General features: G+C 42.2%; 1 protein-coding gene across 1 annotated transcript in view; it reads right to left on the bottom strand.

Annotated features, from left to right (window-relative positions):
* The window catches only part of AOAH (acyloxyacyl hydrolase), a 166,932-nt gene extending 147,623 nt beyond the window's left edge, over window positions 1-19,309 (bottom strand). The window contains exon 1 of the mRNA XM_064575047.1: window positions 18,521-19,309. Coding sequence (XP_064431117.1) covers window positions 18,521-18,647 — 127 coding nt within the window. The 5' untranslated portion in view covers window positions 18,648-19,309. The remainder of the gene's footprint in view (window positions 1-18,520) is intronic.
* Between the last annotated feature and the right edge of the window lie 3,203 nt (window positions 19,310-22,512).

Below are 22,512 nucleotides of genomic sequence, written 5' to 3'. Positions count from 1 at the left end.
AATTTCTATCACCAGGGGCGCCTGGGTGGCTCAGTTGGTTGGGCGACTGCCTTCGGCTCAGGTCATGATCCCGGAGTCCTGGGATCAAGTCCCACATCGGGCTCCCGGCTCAGCGGGGAGCCTGCTTCTCCCTCTGACCCTATCCCCTCTCATGCTGTTTCTCTCTCTCTCTCTCAAATAAAAAAAAAAAAAAAAAAAGAAATTTCTATCACCAGCCTTGATCTCCTGAATGCTCGGGGAAGCCCAAACCTCCTTTTTCCAAAGGGAGGGGACTCTTTCTTCTATACACAAAGGGTTGGTTGGCCAAAGATCAGTAAGTCTGTGGAGGAAATTGTTAGGTAGGCCTCCTTGAGATAAGAAGAGTGGCATTTATTAGCAGAGGTTGGTTTCTTTCTTTTTTTTTTTTAATTCTTATATTAATCCCCATATATTACATCATTAGTTTTAGATGAAGTGTTCCATGATTCATTGTTTGTGCATAACACCCAGTGCTCCATGCAGAATGTGCCCTCCTCAATACCCACCACCAGGCTAACCCATCCTCCCACCCCCCTCCCCTCTAGAACCCTCAGTTTGTTTTTCAGAGTCCATCGTCTCTCATGGTTCATCTACCCCTCCGATTTCCCCTGCTTCATTCTTCCCCTCCTGCTACCTTCTTCTTCTTCTTTTTTTTTTCTTAACATATATTGCATTATTTGTTTCAGAGGTACAGATCTGAGATTCAACAGTCTTGCACAATTCACAGCGCTTACCAGAGCACATACCCTCCCCAGTGTCTATCACCCAGTCACCCCATCCCTCCCACCCCACCCCCCACTCCAGCAACCGTCAGTTTGTTTCCTGCAATTAAGAATTCCTCATAGGGCGCCTGGGTGGCTCAGTCGTTAAGCGTCTGCCTTCAGCTCAGGTCATGATCTCAGGGTCCTGGGATCGAGTCCCGCATCGGGCTCCCGGCTCGGCAGGAAGCCTGCTTCTCCCTCTCCCACTCCCCCTGCTTGTGTTCCTGCTCTCGCTATCTCTCTCTCTGTCAAATAAATAAAATCTTAAAAAAAAAAAAAAAAAAGAATTCCTCATATCAGTGAGATCATATGATACATGTCTTTCTCTGTTTGACTTATTTCACTCAACATAATACCCTCCAGTTCCATCCACGTCATTGCAAATGGCAAGCTCTCATTCCTTTTGATGGCTGCATAATATTCCATTGTATATGTATTAGCAGAGGTTGGTTTCTAAGGAGGCAAAATAAGGCTTATATCCCAAATGAAGTAGTTCCAGGGTGCCTGGCCCAGTAGTAATCTTGCTATTATCCATCTGCTCAAGGAGTTGGGAACCCAAATTTACATGCAGTGTCATTAAAACCAGATTTCTACCAGGACCCCTTGAGGGAAGGTGGCTGATAACAGATGTGATAGTGCAATTGAACATTTCTAGACAGATAAAGCTGGACAAAGCTGGACTCATCTAATCTGAGACAGTGTGATCTTGAAAACCAGTCTTACTGTTCTGAGAGCACCGGGCACATTTATCAACATCAACTATCAAGGTTGATTAGATGTGCTTTTAACGTAATCCATGCATTGAGGATTTTATTACACACAATGAATTTAGTAGCTAATACTTATTAGCACTTTATGGTCTAAAAAGCATTTTCATATGTATTTTATTTTAAAAACAACATTTCAAAAATACAGATGTAATGCAATCTCAGTTTAGAAAACAAAAAATACAGAATAGTGTAAACAAGATAAACATCCTTTAAATCACCCAGAGGTAAACCAATTTCATTTTTATTTTAAATATATAAAATATATTTAACATATGTGAATATATTCAACATTTATAATACACTCTTATACCTTAATTTATGTCTCAGCCAATCACCTCTTAGGTGGAACCAAATAAATTTTAATAACCACAACTGAAAAACAATTATAAATCATTATATTGCAATGTGGTAAGAGGATGCAGTGTGGTATAGTTGAAAAGGGAGAGGAATTAAAAAATAAACTTGGATTCAAATAGTGGATCCGTTAGTTACAAAAGTGCAACTTGGAACAAGTTACCTACTCTTCTGGAACTTCATTTCTAAGAGTTTAGAGTTGGACCATAAGTTCATTGAGGGTGGGAATGGGGTCTTAACTCTGACTTGGAGAGCCTGATACAGGGCCTGGTTTGGAGTCAGATGACAGAGAGGTTTGCTGACTTGAAGCAAGCTGACTGGAATGATATTTCAGTTGTCAGTTGCTGGGGGTCTCCATAGGAAAAGCATAACGGCTGCACCTGAAGTTGTGTTCTGACTCGGTCATTCTCCCCAACAACGTTGCTTACTCTTTGTCCTTTTGCAGGGCATAGTACATGGCTATACTCATTCTGGCGTGAGACAACCAGTGCTATCTTTTGAGTCAAATAGCAGATTCTGTAGCAAATGGTCATGACTTGCAGCTCAGGATCAAAGAAGGCGGTGGAGGGGCACCTGGGTGGCTCAGTCAGTTGAGCGTCTCACTCTTGGCTTTGGCTCAGGTCATGATCTCAGGGTCGTGGGATCGAGCCCTGAGTCAGGCTCCAAGCTCAGCGGGGAGTCTGTTTGGGAGTCTCTTTCTCCCTCTCCCTCTGGCCCTCCCCCCACTTGTGTGGAAATGCATGCACTCTCTCTCTCTCTCTCTCTCAAATAAATAAATCTTAAAAAAAAAACAACAACAAAGAAGGCAGTGGAGATTGGGTTGAAATCTTGCATAACAATCACTTCATCTGGTACTTCATCAATGAGCGGCTTCACCCAGAGTGGACTTGAAATACAAGTGTGACTTTGTTTTAATCCAGGGCTTGGAAGGATCAATGCAAAGCAAATTGTGCTGCTCAAAACCAACCTGCTTCTTTGTACGTATAGATATGGATTTTTCTTTTACACAGAGGAATCCCATCAAGGACTTTTAAGACTTTGGTGGTTCCTTAGCACTGCTTGCTAAAATTGGAAATCATTAGATAAAAAGGAGCCAAAAAAAAGTCAACCGTCTCTGAAGATTGGGTGGATCTTGCCATTACTCTCACTCTGCATGGTGAAGAGTTATGATCAAAAGGGCTCTCCAGAAAAGTGGGTTATGGGGTTTGAAATAATGTGAACGCCTAGGTTGGACTCCGCTTTGCTTTGAGTCCTGCCCACTTGGGCATCCCCGCCCATTTCCAGCGGGCTCGACTCCCCTTCCAGCTGGATTGTTAATTTAGGGTCTGCAGTGAGATGTGTTCTGAATCCTTCAGTTGGCAAGAATGGAGAAATTGACTTTGCTTTAGTTTCTAATAAGAGGTTCCACAGGCTTGACAAGCTAAAGAATGTTTTCCCTGGGACAGATGCATGAGCAGAGTAATTCCTTCCATTACAGGCCATTCTCTGGCTGCTAATAAAAGGCCTGGCTCTGCTAAAGTGAGTTTGTCCAAGCTACTGTTCATTTAAGAAGTGATGAGAGCCGGTGAGTGCTGTGCATTTTGCTCAGTGGTCACCATCTGAAACCTCACATATGGCAAATCTCTTCTCACATGGCATCTGAGATTAGTGAGTGTAATCGAAACAGACACTCCTGATATTGTAGGAAAAGACGTGAATGGGCCCAAATAAAAACACCTGCCACAGGGATCTGCTTCTGGATGCATACCTCAGGTAGGCTGCAGACTATACCCAGAATCGTTTTGAAATGAAACAGGACTCTTGCAAGTCTAATTATAATCATATCTGTGCTGGCTGGAAATGCAGCCACGGCAGAGAGCAGGTGAAAAGATTTCCCATTTGTCTGAAGCCCACGCTTCATGGAAAAGCCTGGAAAGCACTTGGCACTCCTCAGAGCCAGGGTCAGCATGACAATACTTCCTTTATGACCCTAAGTGGGGGCATAAATAATTCATCACATGGCTAGAGTGTGCCCTACAGTTTTCTTTTTCTATTTTTTTTAAGATTTTATTTATTTATTTAAGAGAGAGAGAGAGAGAGAGAGACAGAGAGAGCACGAGTCCGGTGAGAGGCAAAGAGAGAAGCAGACTCTCCACGGAGCAGGGAGCTGACGTGGGGCTTCCATCCCAGGACTCCGGGATATGACCTGAGTTGAAGGCAGATGCTTAACTGAGCCACCCAGGTGCCCCTGCCCTACAGTTTTCACAGTGTTTTGCATACATTATCATCTCATTCAAACTTCACAACAACTCCTAGATGTAGGAATTATTGATCTCATTTTATGGACCAGAAACAGACTCAGAGAGGTTAGGTACGTTGCCAAGTATATAGCTAGTAAGCAGGAGAGCTAGGACTGGAACAGGGTATGTACTGAGTTCCTTCTAGATGCAGGCACTATGCTGGGCTCTGAGCACATGCTGAAAACAAACCGATAGAGTTCCTGCCCTCCGATAGAGTTCCTGCCCTCTTAGAGATTATACTCTATTAGAGAAAAGTGATCGTAAACAAGTAAACAAAGAATTATAAATAATTCAGGTGCTATGAAGAAAAGGAACAGGGTGAAGTAGCAGAGGGTAATGAGGATGGGGGTGTTATAAACCTTAGCTAGAGCCAATAAAGAAGGCTTCTCTGTAGAATACACACAAAAAATAACTAATATAATGGAAAGGATCATGAGGAGCTGGGGCAAGTTTTGTAAGAGGTGGGGGCTGCTGACACCCACTTCATGGCATAAAACTAGGAAAGCCTGGCACCAGAACCCAGTGGTGAAAGATGAGGTGGGGGGAAAGGAAGAGGCCAGGTTTGAGGGATTTGTAGATTGCAAAAGAGCCAGGGATTTTTCCAGAAAGTGATGGGGAGCCATGACTGGGTTTTGTTGGAAGGAGCTACTGCTATCTGATCTATGTCTTTAAGTTACCATGCTGGCTGTCATGGGGAGGAAGGCCCTTAGGGGACAAAGGTGGGAGCAGAGAGAGGAAGTAGGAGGCTATTTTGTTCCTGGAGAGAGGTGATGGTGGATCGCAGAGAATAACAAGTGGCAGGGGGGACAGAGGAAAAACAGACCGATTCGGGATCTATTGTGGAGGTTCACCCGATACAATTTATTAATGAAGTGATGTGTGAAGGAAAGAAGTATGAGGAAAAGTGAGAATCAAAACTGACTCCTTTGTTCCTGGTTTGGGCCCAGGGAGGGGCAGAGCACAGGTCTGGGAGCCACGCCACACCTGGGTCCCTGAATCCCTGTTGGACTCACGTGACTTAGTACGTCCCACCTGCCTCCACAGTGCCCCTCAATTCTGTTCTCCTCAGATTTCTCTGCTTGGCTGGGAGCAGAGGACATGGCTTTACATGTTTACATTATTTCTCATGTTGGTGAAAAGAAAGGAAAATAGAAATGTATGAAAATGATCACTTACAATTATCCTACTCTCAGTCTGGTTTCCCTAAGCTATTAGTTACTAAGCCAAAGATGGTAGCAAACACCCAGGGAGGAAGAGGTGGGTGGGAGAAGAAGAAAAAAATGCAAGGGAGGGAAGAGAAGGAAGAAGCTACATTCCAGGAGAGAGTAGAAGAATGTGGGGGTCAGACAGACCTGGGCTCCCTTCCTCCTTCTATGACTTACGAGCTGATGTATTTGGAAGGACAGTTAATCTTTCTGAACCCAGATTTTGGCACTCATCAAACAGAATAATAATGCCCACTTGCACAGTACACTAAACATGGCCACGACTGTTTTGCACTTCTTCCCGTGAAGAGGGATGACCCACTTCCCAGTCTTCTGAATGAACCTGGCTTTGTAACCTGTGCACTGTGGAGGGAATGACAGCATGTCGGGTCTGAACCCAGACCTCAAGAAGCCCTGCAGCTTCCACTTTGGCCCTCTTAGAACTTTATAGCTGTGAGCTTGAGCCAGCCTGCTGGAGAGGCCATGGGAAGGGAAATCAAGGTGCCCAGCCAACAGCCTGCCAACGAGTAGATTTGTGAATGCGGGTATTCTAGATCACCCAGCCCCTGTCATTCCACCGTCTACCAGCTGAATACAGCAGCAGGAGGGAGCTCAGGAGATACCAGCGGGAGGACCCTCCCAACTGTGCCCAGCCCCAAATTGCCAGCCCACAGGACTGTAAGCTGATGAATGACTGTTGTAGAAGTGTGGAGTGGTTTGTAACTCAGCACAGGCTATCTGACACACCCGGCAAAATTGTCGTGAGGCTTAAGTGATCCAACACATAAAAATGCACATACTGTCTAGCAGAGTCGGCATTTAACAAATGCCTACTGTCAGTTTCTATTCCAACTGCTGAGACCATGGGGTGAAGATACAGTCTCCGTGACTCTTTTTATTTTATTTTATTTTTTAAGATTTTATTTATTTATTCATGAGAGACAGAGAGAGAGAGAGAGAGAGAGAGGCAGAGGGAGAAGCAGGCTCCCAAGGAGCAGGAAGCCCGATGCGGGACTCGATCCCAGGACCCTGAGATCATGACCGGAGCCGAAGGCAGACGCTTAACCATCTGAGCCACCCAGGCGCCCGTCCGTGACTCTTTTAAAATAGAAACTTGTCTTTGAAAAACATATTGTGGTATCAATAGCTTTTTTACTTTTCTATGGCCGAATTTGCTTTTATTGCTGATAGCTAGTATTTTCACTCCATTTGGGCAGATTAGGCTCTGTGGCCTAACCCGACCATCGCCTAGAACACCGTCTTTATGAGAAAATGCTCAGCGTGTTCCAAACTTCCAACTTTCGCAAGAACACTGGCAACGAGAGAGGGCAATTTCCTGGTGAGAGGCTGAGCACGTTCAACGCTGAGCAGAGTGCCAAGTAATGGCGGTGAGAAGAAATAAGCAAACTGTGCTGAGAGATGCAGGATGGTTGGCTTGGCTAATTTAGAAATATATAAAACGCTAATAATAAAGAAATGAGAGTACAGACACAGGAGCCATCCCATCCTGTTATTAATTCAATGCATACTTATAAGCACCTGCTATGTGCTCAGAGGCTTAGGATACAGACGTGAATAAGTGAAGTCACAGACCAGGAGGGAAGCCTGATGACTAGAGAAACAGTCTAGTCCTGGCAGCCTGTAAGCGCTCTGGTACAGGGACCTGTTGATGTTTTGGAAGCACAGAAGAGGAAGAAACGAACTCTGCCTCGAGTAACCGGTGACAGTTTCCTGGAGAATCTGAGTGTTAAGAGAATGGGGGGACCTCATTCAACAGAAAAATGCAGGAAGGCCTTCGAGAAGAGAGGCGTAGCATTTTTAAAGACTTGGATATGAGAAAGAGAAGAGCTGGCCAAGGCCCCAGGGTCTGTGGGAAAGACAGAGTGAGAGAGATAGGAAGAGACCCCATCTTGAGGACCCCTGAAGGGCAGACCACAGTGCATGGGCTCCAGATGCTCTAGAGTCTAGAGTATACACCAATGGTTTCAAATATTTTGCTTTGTACCCCATAAAGGAAATTTGAAAATCTATGTACCCCTTCCACATTTAATGGATGTTAAAGTATTATTAATGGATATCAATTTAAATAGTTGCAGAGTATAATTCTAGGCAGACTGTAAATATTAGAGTAGAAATCGTACATTAATCTCTATGTATCCAAAGGAATCTAAATACTATAGTGATTTATTTATATTTATTTATTTATTTATTTATTTATTTATTAAAGATTTTATTTATTTATTTGAGAGAGAGAGAATGAGAGAGAGAGAGCATGAGAGGGGGGAGGGTCAGAGGGAGAAGCAGACTCCCTGCCGAGCAGGGAGCCCGATGCGGGACTCGATCCCGGGACTCCAGGATCATGACCTGAGCCGAAGGCAGTCGCTTAACCGACTGAGCCACCCAGGTGCCCCACTATAGTGATTTATACCTACTCTCATCCCCTGAAAAAAAATAAGCTCAAATTCTTCTTTCATAGTGAGAAATTTATATTGATAATCCCTCTCCTTGAATTCATATTTCAATAAAAGTCTACTTCCTTGAATTTTTCTTCCACTATAGAATTTTATCCCAATGTAATATATTTTTATGGTTGAAAGTATTTTATTGATTGCACTGTTATACTTCTTAACACTAAAAATATGAGTAAAATTTAAATGAAAATTTTAATTTCCTGTGAATATAACTAAGTATTGAAAAATTCTTCTGGATAGAGTTGTCATTATTAGTAAAATTAACTTTTCTAAGCAGTATGTATTGCCAATTTGATGAACAATTCCTAAATAATAAAAGTAAAATTTTATTGGAATTGCACTTCTTAATGAGATGACTGGCCTTTTTGATTAGTACTTACATCTGTTGAAGAATAATACTTATTCATGTAAATAGGCAAGGCTCAGTATCATGTCTGTTCCCACTTTTCATTTTTAAAGAGGTAGGTGCTGAGAAAACATGTTTACTTAAGTAAATGGAAATGCAAGGACTTTTGATAGAGTGATGTCACTCAATTCTTTTACTCCTTCTGAGTTAAATGTCAAAAACCTTAAGGTGATCTATCATTGGAAATTATTCCAAATGGTCCATCACCTGACAACTCCATTAAGTGCCCCTTCAATCGTGTTGAAAGCAAAGAACTAGAAACCACCCGACTTGCAAAAACATTTGTTATCTAATCAATGGAGTCTTTCTCAATTTCTGGGAAGTATATTAAAATAAGAAAAAAGTTTTACTAAGACTTCTCTTTTAATTATACCTATTACAATTCACCTAGAGAGACCCTGTTAGAACTTAATATACTCAGAAAGGATTAGGATGTTGAAATATTGTTCTTTTCAATACTTTTGCCTATATAATATTTTAAGTAAAATCTTTTATCATAATGCAATTTTATATATTTTTGTCAAAGTTGGAGCCGCAGATTTAGTTCATCAGATTATGAGAAATATCCTCTGTATAATCCGAAATAGCAAAGTCAGACCTTATCATTAAAGGCATTAACTAGGGGCACCTGGGTGGCTCAGTCGTTAAGCGTCTGCCTTCGGCTCAGGTCATGATCCCAGGGTCCTGGGATTGAGCCCCACATCGGGCTCCCTGCTCAGCAGGAAGCCTGCTTCTCCCTCTCCCGCTCCCCCTGCTTTTGTTCCCTCTCTCGCTGTGTCTCTCTCTGTCAAATAAATAAATAAAGTCTTAAAAAAAATAGTAAAAAAAAAAGGCATTAACTAATCAGATTATCTTTCAGAAAATGTATGGCTTCATTTTTCTTTCACGTCTATATTTGAATTCTAAAAGAGATACTTAGAGATAGAAGATAGATGGATAGAAAAACAGATGAATGGGTGAGTGGGTGGGTAGGTGGATGGATGGATGGATGAATAGAAAGAAGGATAGACTGATGATGGGTGGAGGGATAGATAGGTAGATAGATGACAGTTGGATAGATAGAAATAATAGATGATCTTTGACTATGCCCAACAGTTTTTATGTACAAACCTACTTAACTTGAAAAATTTCCACCTGCTGGCAAAGACTTACTACTACCAAAGTTCTTACAAATGTTTTGTTGAAAAAAAAAACAGTGTTCGATTTTAGATTGTCTTCTTAGCAATCCAGATTTAGAAATCAAACAAAACAATAAAATAAGATCCAAACCCCATAAATACATACCTAGACAATTTTGAAAGCAAATATAGCAAAATATCAATAGTGTTCATCTGGGTTTTGGGTTTACAGTTGATTTTATTCCTTTTTTTTTTTTTAAAGATTTTCTTTATTTGAGAGAGAGAGAGAGAGAGCTTGAGAAGGGGGAGGGACAAAGGGACAAGTAGACTCCCTGCTGAGCACAGAGCCCAATTAGGGCTCAACACAGGGCTGGATCCCAGGACCCTGATATCATGACCTGAGCCCAAGTCAGATGTTTAACCAACTGAGTCACCCATGCACCCCACAGTTGTTTTATTCTTTAAAAATCTTCTTCAGTATTTTCTAAAATCTCTATGAAAGGCACATACTCCTTTATAATTAGAAAAAAACAATAAATTATATTTTATCAAATAATTTCTCATTCAATAAGCTTTTTAATAGCTGCCCTTTACCTTACTAAGCTCTAGGAAAATGTGAAATGACATTTTCTAGAATACCTTTGTTTCAGCTCTCTGCTGAGTGTTTTTGCAAATGGTGTCTCATTTAATCCTCCTCCTCATGAGATTATTACTTCCCATTTTATGGATGAGAAATATGAGGCTCAGAGAAGTTAAACAACGTATCTAAGGCCTTTTAAACAAGCAGTGATTCTACTGCTAACTGGCTAAGAGATTCTAATCCAGATCAGTTGAACCTTGAAATCTATATGCTTCTAAGTGTTACACTGAATATATTAAAATATGGGGTCTTGAAAGTGAACATTGTCAATAACATTAAAATAATCATTGCTGTATTGAAATTTATATGATTTGTGCATATTTTCTCACAATATTCCTTTCACTTTCTAATGACATTTCCTGGAGAGCAAAATGTTTAAATTTAATGAGGCAATTTATAAATTTTTTCTGTTTATATAGCCCTTTTGATGTCATATTTAAGAATCTTTGAATCCAAAGTCACAAAGATTTTCTTCTACATTTTCTTCTAGAAGTTTCATAGCTTTAGCTCTTACCTTGAGACCTATGATCTATTTTGAGTTAATAATTGTGTGTGATTTGAAATAAGCAATCAGATAATGTCACTTCTCCAACAATGGTTTTCAAAATTTTTGACTATTCTAGTTTCTTTGTATTTTCATTAAATTTTAGGATCAGTTTACCAGTTCTTACCAAAAAAAGATGTTAGGATTTTGATTGGAGTTGTGTTTAGTTCATAGGTCAATTTGGGGAGCACTGCTATCTTAACAGCACTGAGTCTTCCAATCCATTAGCATGATGCTTCTCTCCATTTCTGTAAAGCATGCTTTCATTTCTCTCAACAATGGTTTCTAGCTTTCAGTAAAGAGTAATTGAATTCCTTTTGTTAAATTTATTCCTAGGTATTTTTTTATTATATTGTGAATGGAATTGTTTCTTAATTTCAATTCTTGAAAATTTATTGTTAATATAAACAAATATAATTGGTTTTTATATTAATCTTGAATCCTGCAATCTTATTAAACTTTCCTACTCATTATAGTCATTTTATTGTAGATACCTCAGGATTTTCTATTCAGGATCATGCTGTCTGAAAATAAAGACAGTTTTACTTATAAAGGCAGTTTTACTTATTCCTTTCCAATTTGCTGGCTTCTCTTATTTTTATTTCTTTATTAAACTGAATAGAATTTTCAATAAAAATTGAAAGTAGTGAGAGTGGACATCCTTCCTATGTTCCTGATCTTAGGAGGAAAGCATTCAGTCTTCCATCATTAAATATGAAGCTTGCAGTAGGGTTCTCGTAGATGTCCTTTATCAGGTTAAGAAAACTCCTTTTTATTTTATTATTTATTGTTTTTGACATGGGTGGGTGATAGATTTTGTCAAATCATGTTTCTCTTTCTTTTGGGATGCTAATGTAGTTATAGCTTCTACTAATTCACTATATTCCATTAATTGATTTTCAGATGTTAAAATAACTGTGTATATCTAGAATAAATCCCACTTGGTCATGGTGTATAATTCATTTTATATGTTGCTGAATTCAGTTTGTTAATATTTTGTCAAGGATTTTTGCCAATTTTGGATTTTTCTTGTAGCATAAGTGTTTAAAGTTTTAAATTTTCCTCGAAGCACTGATTTAGCTACATTCCATAAAATTTGATATATTGTATTTTCATTTTCATTTAAGCCAAACTATTTTCTAATTTCCCTATGATTTCCTCTTTTATCTGTTTTTTAAAAAGAAGTGTTGTCTTATTTGCACACATTGCTTTATTTTTTTCCAGATTTCTTCCTATTGTTGATTTCTTTTTTAAAGATTTTTTTTTTTTTTTAATTTGACAGAGAGAGACATAGCGAGAGAGGGAACACAAGCAGGGGGAGCGGGAGAGGGAGAAGCAGGCTTCCCGCTGAGCAGGGAGCCCGATGCGGGGCTTGATCCCAGGACCCTGGGATCATGACCTGAGCCGAAGGCAGACGCCTAACGACTGAGCCACCCAGGCGCCCCCCTATTGTTGATTTCTAATTTAACTGCAAAAATGTTTGTATGATTTCAGATTTTAAAAATGGATTGATACTGGTCTTATTGTCAAGTATATGGTCTATAATGGACAATGTGCCATGTATAGTTAAAAAATAATGTGTACTTTGCTGTAGGTGAATGGAGTGTTCTATAGATGTTAGTTGGGTCAAGTTAGTTGTTAGTGTTGTTCAGGTCTTCTATAACCTTACTTACTTTTTGTCCCCTTGTTCTATCAGTTACAGAGGGAGGAACATTGACATTTTCAACTGTATTGTTGAACTATCTTTCTTTTGAAATTTTTAATTAAATTTTTAAATTTTTGTGTTTTGGGGCTCTGTTATTAAGTGTATGTACATTTACAATTGTCACTTCTTTCTTGATATATTGACCTCTTTATCATTATGGAAGATACTTCTTTGTTTTAGGATTATTTCTTTTTTTTTCTTTTTTTTTAAGAGAGAACGAGCATGAGCAGGGGAGGGATGGAGGGAGAGAGAGAGAATCCCAAGCAGGCTCCACACTCAGTATGGAGAGCTGGGTGTGGGGCTTGATCCCATGACCCTGAGATCATGACCTGAGCTGAAATCAAAAGTTGGACACCCAACTGAGTGAGCCCCCAGGCACCTCAGGATTATTTCATATCTTAAAGTATGTTTTGTCTGATAATAATTTATTTATTCCAACTATCTTACATTAAACCCATTTGTCTCTGACTCTAAAGTGTGTCTCTAGGAGACAGAATATAGTTAGATCTTGCCTTGTTTATCTATTTGATCATCTTGTCTTTTGATTGGCATGTGTTGTTCATCTACATAGGTCAGAGCTATGTAAATAGCTACATAAATAGACAGATGGAAACATCATAACTTTACAGGGATTTTACTCTGCTTAATGCTTTGTAACATTCTTTTCTTTCCTCTTTCCCATAGTACATTTGATCTATGTTCTAGTTTCACCCTCCTCCCCAGAATGTATTCATATTCTTCCTGAAGAAAAGCGTACTGTTGAGTTCTTTTGGTTTTGCTCACTTTGTGACCTTTCCCCAAAGTTGTGGTTTTCTCTCTCTGGAGTGTTTTTGGGGTCTTTCTCTTCAGAGTTGTGAGCCCAGAACAATCCAGGAAAAAAAGGCAAATGTAGATGTAGTAAAGTTGAGATGATCGGAAACCTACCATTGTGCTAAGGTTGGGGTTAAATTCTATGATAATTTAAAAATAAAAGTAGGGGAATTGAGGAGAGGAGAAGGTGTGAAAAGTGGGGGACAAAGTGCAGGGGGCTGAGCTGGGAACCAGGGGGTGACCCTCTAGAGCAGTTCGGTCTGCAGGACCTGGAAAGTGGACGTGAGCCGCGGGTCCTCCATGAGTGACCGCATTGCTGAGATAAGCCCCAGAGCTACACCAGCCGTGACACCCCACTTGGTTGCTCTGGGGGCTGGGGACAGAGGCGCACCCTCAGAGGCCGAGAACTTAAATGGCAGAGGGGTACATAAGCCCTTCTGCAGAACTGAGACCAACCCTCAGAAAGGAAAGAAGAGAACCCTGAAGGGGTGGGGAGGATAAATTTAAACACAGAAGGGCTAAGATGAAGTGTTTTCTGCTGTCAGCAGCAGTGGTGGCTTAGGAACAAGTGTTCAGTTACAGAGAAAAAGAGAAAATGAAATTTCTGGATATAAAATTTTTATCATAAATTTTCAAACTTCTCTGCCAGCTCTTCTAAATCTTTCCTAGTTTTGTCAGTGACACTGTCATCTTACCACTCACCACTTTCTCTTTATCATTCAAACTATAAAGTCACCTCTGACCACTCTGTGTGGGATGCCAGGGCTGGGCGGTGGGGAGAGGGGGATTTAACGGGCTCTGAAGCTGTTTTGTAAATTTAACCAAACGTGAATGAGGGGGGAGAAAGGTGGTTTTGTTTTTTTGTTTTTTTTAAAAAACCTTTTAGAAGGCTTCCTGAGCACCACATAGTGGTTTAAATAAATAAATAAATCCCCTCAAAACTCAATGAATTAATTTAAAATGTCAATGATTTAAAAACATAAAGATTACTTTGCCCCTAAATCACCCGTGTAAAGAAAACGATGTTTTGCAGAAATGAACGTGGCTTATTATTGATTCCATAACATTTGGAAAGTGGCAGAAAGAGGCACTGCTTGTTCACAGACAGTGGAATCAGCGTTTGCTTAGTGATCAAATGGGATGTACAGTTCCATGCAAACAAATTATGGTAAATTGGGAGAGGGGCCACTGGGGCTTTGCACAGCTGGATTTTGGAATCTGTTTAAGACCATGCCCTCCAGGTCTGCCGGTTGGTCCCTACTACAAAGACTCCTTTTGGGTCTGAAGCTGAAGTTGTTTGTTTACACAGGGATGTTGGTTCACTCACTCAGTAACTTCTGTGGTGGTTTCTCTTAGAGTATCTCTCCAGTCACAGCAATCCCCACTTCCGTGAGAGGTGTCTTCTCTGACAAACACATCTGTGCAGTAAGCTCTCCTCACTGCCACCTGCCCCTTACTCAGTGGTCTAAAGATTTGACCCAGATTCTTGGATTAACAACGAGAAGGAGAGTCCATCTCTGTGTGTGCTGAATGACTGCAGGCAAACTCTGGACTGGGGGGGCCCATGATCTGCCAAAGGGCCTAGAGCAAGAAAACCAGCTGGTCTGTAGGGTCAGAGATGAAGGCAGTACCAGGAGGCCAGAGAGAACTCCCTGGGGCCCTGGCAGCCAACCTTTTTTGGATCCTGGCTCACTGTTTAGAAAAACAGAGTCAGCTCTATTTTTCTGCCTTTTGGTTCTAAAATTCATTCTTGGGATTCTCCTAAGAAAATGTCTTCCTTTTTCTTTTTGCTTACCCTAGCTCAACTCAAGTTAATTCCTGTTACTTACAACCCCAAGAGTTATACTCAGAGTTACCAAAACCCAATGTTTGGGAAACAAGGTAAGGGGATGGGCACATGACAAAAGGAAGACAATAGTTAAAACAACAATTTTTTAAAATATGGGATTTAGATATGACACAAAACGCACAACAGACAAAATAGAAAAAATAGATAAATTGGACTTCATCAAGATGTAAAACTTTTGCACTTCCAAGGATACCATCAAGAAAGGGAAGAAACCCCTTCAGAACGGGAGAAAGTATTTACAAATCGTATATTTGATAAGGGATATATATCTAGATTATATAAAGAACTTTTACAATTCAACAATAAAAAGACAGTAACCCAATTTAAAAATGGGCAAATGAGGGGTGCCTGGGTGGCTCATTCAGTTAGGCGTTTGACTTTTGATTTCCTCTCAGGTCATGATCTCAGGGTCTTGGGATCGAGCCCTGCGTCAGGCTCCGGCTCCAGGCTCAGCGTCGAGTCCCCTAGAGATTCTCTCTCTCCCTCTCCCTCTGCCCCTCCCCACCTCGTGCTCTCTAAATAAACAAATAAAATCTTAAAAATAAAAGGGCAAGTGACTTAAATAGACATTTTGTCAAAGAAGGTATGTAAATGGTCAATAAGCATGAAGATGTTCAACATCATTATCATTTTGGGAAATTCACATCAAAACTAGAATGAGGTATCCATCCATATCCACTAGGATGACTATAATAAGAAAGCTGGGTAATAACAAGGGATCGGTAAGGTTGTGGGGAAATCGTACCCTCATGCACTGAGGGTAGAGATGTAAAACAGTGCAGCAGCTCTAGAAAACAGTCTGACAGGTCCTCAAAATGTTACCATATGACCTGGAAATTCCACTCCTAGGTATATACCCAAGAGAAAAGAAAACAAATGTCCACACAAAAACCTCGTACATGGATATTTGCAGCAGAATTATTCAGAATCGCTAAGAACTGCAAACAACCCCTATGTCCATCAACAATGACTAGATAAACCATGTAGGGCATATCCAGACAATGAACTATTATTCATTCATAAGAAGAAATGAAGTTGGTACATGCTACAGCCTGGATGAACCTTGAAAACATTATGCTAAGTCAAAGAAGTCTATAACAAAAGACCATGTATCATATTATTCCATTTATATGAAGTGTTCATTGAGACCCCCTTTAGGGGCTGAAGAAAGGAGATGGGGAGCGACTGCTAATAAATATTGGGTTTCTTTTTAGCCTGATAAAAGTGTTTGAAGTAAATATTGATGATCAATACACAGCTTATGAATATGCTTAATAAACATTATACTTTAAAGGGGGTAAACTTTATAGTATGTGAATTATATCTCAACAATGCTAGAAAATAAAATTTTATTTAAAAAAATGTGGGGAAGAAATATATTGCCCCAACCTAATCCCTTAAAAAAACCGTAATCACACTTATAGTGAAATCTAAGGCAAGTTTTAACTGGCTGTGTAAACTTGGCCAAGTTGCTTATTTCTCTAAGTCTCAATTGTTTCTCCTGCCAAGTGGGAATAATGATGATATATCCCATAAGGTCATTTTAATGATTAAATGAGGTAGTTCATATAAATCAATAGAAAATGGCAGAAGTGATGCTGTCTGAGGTGAAAGGCCATCTTCTTTCTACTGTGTAATGATGCCCACTGTCCTGAAAGGGGTAAGAATTTCAGACTCTGACCGCTCAGTTGGATGATCAGAAATCCAACTGGCTGATCCACTTTTCTCAAGGAGATTTTTGTTGCCCAGCGCCTTTCAAGAGGGAGGTAATGGCAATGGGATCTTTGAGACCCCTGCAGCTTCCTTCTTTGACCAGCAACACTTGGGTAGAAACATTTCTAAAATTCTAACCCTTTACCCCACTCCTCCTCTTTTTCACCCAGCTTATACTTTCACCTTCCTCTGGCTGACTTTATGAACATGATGAGGTTCTTGCAGTCAGCAGTTGTTTGCTTTGAAATGACCAGCCTTTGCTCTGTGCTTCTGGGCTTTCTGCTGGCTCTCCCATGGACACTGCGGTTTATAGGGTTCCTGGGAAGTGGGGTATTACCGCGTGCACTAAGCACCCAGTTTGTCTTTCACTTTAAAGAACTGTAATCAGAACTGTAATGAGAACTGATTCTCATTTTTTCCCCCTAAACTGGACAGTCAATTCCTGAGGACAGAGGCATTTTAGAAATTATGGTTATTCACCTTTGTATCTCTAGCTCGGAGTGCAGGCCCTGGCATGTGGTGGCCATTCCATGACCATGAGGCGAGTGGACACGGAGGAAAGTGCCTTTGTGCCAGTGGATTTGAAGTCAGATCATCCTGCTTTTTCACCAGAAAGGAGCAGAAGCCCCGCCAGCATCCCTTCTCTTCTCCTGCCTCCTCCACGGTGCTCTTCCTCTTACTACCAGCTGTGAATGAGCTTCCCTCACTGCTTCCTAAGACACACCCTGCGTTTGGACCTGTAAACCAGAGCACCCCCAGATTCCCTTTTAGGAGATAACCCCTCCCCCTGTTGCTGGGACTGTTGGTGTTAAGGGCTCGCACCGATGTCTCTATAGGCATTGCCCCCATGCAAGGGAGCTCCCCACTGGGGTCAGTTCATAGCAGTGCCTGTTCAGTGTGGCAGTTCCAGGGTCTAGACCCACCTCAGACCACTCTGAAGAGCCATTTGGCTCCAGAATTCTCTGTGGGATTGACAGAGAGAGAGAGAGAGAGAGGCTATAGCATAGCCCATATTTTCCTCCTACCTATTCCTGCTGCTTCACCCTCTTCATGGTGTTTTCCCCAAAAGCACACCTCTATAAACTCCCCTGTGCACAAATTTCTGAGTCTGTTTCTCGAAGGAACCAATCCAAACAGTGAGACCCCAGCTGGAACCGCCTGTAGCCCCTGGCTCAGCACAATCAGGGCCGAGTCAATGTTGATCACATGCCGGCCTCGTCCTGCACTCGCCTTTCTTCTTACCGTGAGGACAGGTCAACACCTCGAGGCAGAGTTAGCCAGAAGTTGTGACCTGGGGAAATGGGTGCTAAACCATCATCAAACCTAACCAGCAACAGACTCCCTGAGCTCTTGGGGCCATGGACTATTTGCATAAGAAACCAAAGGAATCCCCATGGCTAACGAGAAGGGCCACAAATTCCTCGACACTCCCCGCGAAAAGGAGGGAACAATGTCCCCTACCATTGAGTCTGAGTGGAGAGATCAGGACCACCTGAGCAGTAGAAAATGGCAGAAGTGATGCTGTCTGAGGTGAAAGGCCATCTTCTTTCTACTCTGTGATGGTGCCCACTGTCCTTCTGAAAGGGGTAAGAGTTTCAGACTCTTAGAAGGGTTGCCCATCCAAGAGAAAAAAAATTCCAATCACCAACGAGGTGGAGGGCTTTTACAACTAATTCAAACGAGTAATTGTGTAGAGTACTTATGTGCCGTCGTGTGAATGCTCACTCTCGGGCTCAAAGGTTTTCTGTGTTGGTGAGGTTACTGGCACCCAACTTGGAATTCATAGCTATTGACGTCATTAAATAGGTGACTTGCTACGCAAAGTATTTGACCCCATTGTTGTGTCCGCCTGAAAAATATACAAAATGCTTACTTACCCACACAGGTGTGGCCACTGGAGTGTCTGGCGCTGGGCTGGTCGTCAGAGGCTGGAGAGGCCGACGTGTGAAGGGGCAGGAGTAAGAACAGGGTTGTCGCCAAAAGGATATTCCAGAGGGACGTCATCTCAGAAGCGTGCACCAGGAGAGACCAGCCTGGCTACAGAGGCTGCCCACCGAGGGACACTGAAGCCGGGGCCACGGAAGCTTCTCTTCCGCTCTTTGACCCCCCCACACACTCCCCACACTCTCACATATACACACTTTTCATATGTGTGAAGAGACTAGAAAAACATACAAACACTCACAGACCCACTCCTTCCTCTTGCAGAACCGAGAGAGAGAGAGAGAGAGAGAGAGAGAGAGCGAGCGTGTGCACCAGATGCTTGCGCCCGGAAAGAGCTTCAAGGAGTCCCTGGGAGGCAGGTTTTTTGAGTTAAAAAGTGCTTCGAAAGGACAAACCCAAGTGGCAGCAACAGCAACATCGTGCCCTTCTGTGCTCGCCAGCTGAAGTCAGTAAGAAGCCAGGGGAACCTCGAGGCTTGCTGGAATCCTCCTGGGGCCTGTTAGGAGGCTCTTCCCCTTTCGCTCTTGCAAAACGAAACAAAACTAAAACTGAAGAAAAAAAACCAAACAAACCACAAACACACAACCTGTAGCAATGTGACCAGCAACGTCTACACATTATAGAAATTATAATTTGCTCTATTCAGAAGTTATCTAGTTTTGCTCTAAGTAATTTTGTATGGTAAGATCGAGCTCCTTATTCTGTTGCTAAAGAATATTCTGGTCAGGTGGTTCTTTTCCCCTGGAGAAGTTGGGTTATTCCTCCGAGGTTCAAGTTTTCTCAGGGCCTTCAGTCTGGTGTGCAGGAAATAAGGAATAGAGACAGTAATGTGCAGTCAGCACGGCTGGATTTTAAACCTAATGAGAAGAAGGATGTGCTGGAATTAACCTGGTCATATTTACTTGGCTGTGTGTGATGCATCTCTTTCCTCCAGAATTTCAAAACATGTTTATATTCCCCACCTGTAGATGATTTGTTCATTTTTTTAAGAGACTGACTTTCTGTTTTGAAGATGAGAACAGAATGCTGTTTTTCTGGGGTTTTGGGAGGAACTGAACCAGATCTTAGATAGAGAAAAGACATATAACCTAAGTGCTTTGTTCTGAAACAGGATACAGCAAAGTCGTATGCCATTCTCAGACAAGATAAGGGGATTGGGCCAACGTACCACAATCTAGATAAGCCTGGGAGATCCTGCAATTTTTACTCTCCTTGTTGAGGCTCTGAGGAAAGCTTATTATAAAATTCACGAAATATTGTGAAAGCTATCAGACTTGGTAGAGAGCTCTCCTTCTCCTCCTCCTGCTTTTATTCAAGGAATGGCATTGAAAATAGCAGGCAGAATTTTAGAGTTGTATTCTTTCCAGGATGTAGGAAATCCCAGTTTTTATGGTTTAAAGATTTCTTTGTAAGCATTAGCTTAATAAATGCCAATTTGTCAAATTTCTGAATCTGCAGCAGTGATATCACATGCCAGGGTGTTTCCCTGCTTATGTCCCGGGACAGGGTGGACCAACAGACACCATGGATGACCTTGGTCACCATGGGCCTGTGATGTCCTTTGAGGCTGGTCCTCAAGGTCCCTGACCCTGTGATCAAGGAAAGCTCTGGAGGTCACCAGGACCACCACAGGGGGCAGGGCCTAGAGAAGTTCTAGAGACTTCCCGGGTACCTGGCAAGAAGAGAGTGCTTAGTAAATCAAATCTTTGGTTATTATTCCAGCAGGAGTGTGATGAAATCTGCACGCCAGGCCAGCCTTGGAGAGGAGGATAAGACACCCATGCTAGATGCAGGCCAAGGTGTGGGGAAACGGCATGGATTGGAGGAGGCAGCCTCTATTGAATGCTTTCTTTGCGCTAGGCAGCACTCCAGGAAGACACAGTCTCTTTTGCTAACCCATAGGTTGGTGAGGAATCTTCAGGCAGCTTCCAGAAGAGAATTTGGCACAGGTTCTGGGCTTCCTGAGGTTCTTTTGGTCTAGATTTATAGCTGTGAGCAGGCTGTAAGCAGGCCTCTCGGGGTGAGAGGAATTTCTCAGCCTAACGCTGAATGCGAGTTTTCAGCCTTGGTCAATGTGTGTGGGACACAGGCAGTTCTGCCTACAAAACCGACCCCCACCCAGGAACAGTGAACCCGGAGGCAACCTGGGGTGCTCAGGCTTGTGGCCTGGCCAAACTGGGAATTCCTGGCTTAGCTGAGCAGCACCAAGCAAGTCCCTTACCATTTCCAGCGATGAGATTCCTCAGCTGTGTGGGTATGTCAGTCATACCTGACACATGGTAGGTTTTCCACAGACTGATTTTCATGCTTGAAGGTCAAATTCTTACTGGGCAGGGTCAAAAGAGGAAAACAGAAATCAGGAAGTGATTTTTGCTAATTAATGCCAAAGTAAATGCATGCGCAGACTCCCCCAGCAAAACCTTTCTGTCACCAAGTGGGGGGTTCCTCAAGGCATCCCTCAGACTGGCTGCTTTCATGTCCCCCCGCAGGGCTGCCTTTGTCCGTTGAGCATTGAGAGCACAAGACCTAGGATCTCTGCGCAATTTGCTGAAGGGCCCTGGATCTGCCCGTGGCTTATAATAACTAGCTGGACCCTGGACAATGTCTCTAGGGGACTCCTGCTATCAGATGCTCCAATTCAGGTTTTCTCAATATCTGCTGTGCGGAATGAGATTTCTTCCTTGCAGCATTTTGTTACTTTACTTGGGGAGTTTCAAACCACAGTCCCTGTAGCAGAAGGCTGAGGGTTTATAATTCCCAAATGCTACACCTGTGGTTCTGGTTTGTTCCGTCTGAATATGCTTCCTGATTATTTTTTGACCTGCATTGGCCTCCACCATCTCATTCACAGCAAGTCCCTTAATCAGGAAAAAAAAAATGACCTAGACGGCAGGAGATACTGTAAAAGCTGGTGCTGTCACAAAAGCATACCTTTCCTTTGACTTTCTCCTCTTCCTGACACCAGGGATCCCTCTCTTGGCTTTTGGCTTCCCAGGATTCTCTGCGGTGGTGCTCGGTTCAGACCCACCAACCCCAGATGCTTTGCTGACCCGCTCCTCCCCAGTCAGAGCTTATTTATTCTAGCTTTAGCCCATCCTCTTTCTGTTCCGTGCTAGGGAAATAGTAAATTAATCCACAACAAGGCTGCCCATCTGCTAATTAAAAGAGTTATGAATTTAGGAGGGGGGACCTACATTTTCATTGTGGCTTCACGATTTCCTAGCTGGGTGCCTTTGGACAAGTGGGTCCACCTCTCTGGGATTAGTTGCTGTCACTGCAAAATGGGTCATATGATGCCAATATTATAGAAAAATTCCTAGGATTAAAGAGACAATGAGAGCGAAAAAAACCTACCACTAAATGTTGGAGAAATTTATTTATTTATTATTATATATTTTTTAAAGATTTTATTTATTTATTTGAGAGAGAGCATGAGAGGGAAGAGGGTCAGAGGAAGAAGCAGACTCCCCGCTGAGCAGGGAGCCCGATGTGGGATTCGATCCAGGGACTCCAGGATCATGACCTGAGCTGAAGGCAGTCGCTTAACCAACTGAGCCACCCAGGTGCCCTAAATGTTGGAGAAATTTAAAGCTAACAATCAATTAACATTATCCTTCTCAAGTAATATTGGAATTTTAACATGCTTTGTACATTTTCTGAGGGCATTTAAAGGGATTTCCATTTCAGTAAAGCACGTAAGTAGGTGCAAAGTTGGAATTCAGAAAGCCCCAGGGGAGTGGCCAGCCACAGGTCCTGGTTGGAGGGGGGAGACTTGTGATGCACGTGAGTAGTAAGCACAGAGCGGGCACTGGGTGAGAGTGTGGAGACCAGTAACGCCTCTCCGAGATGTATGCTGGTAGCTTCCAGCAGGAAGAGCCATGCACCAGGAGATAAACCAGTGATCCTCTAGCTATGGGTGGCCCAG

This window comes from Mirounga angustirostris, unplaced genomic scaffold (genome assembly GCF_029215605.1).
Source record: "Mirounga angustirostris isolate CCGP_5_RB_7025 unplaced genomic scaffold, mMirAng1.0.hap1 SCAF_12, whole genome shotgun sequence".
Taxonomy (NCBI): domain Eukaryota; kingdom Metazoa; phylum Chordata; class Mammalia; order Carnivora; family Phocidae; genus Mirounga; species Mirounga angustirostris.
This window is presented reverse-complemented; position numbering and strand designations above follow the sequence as displayed.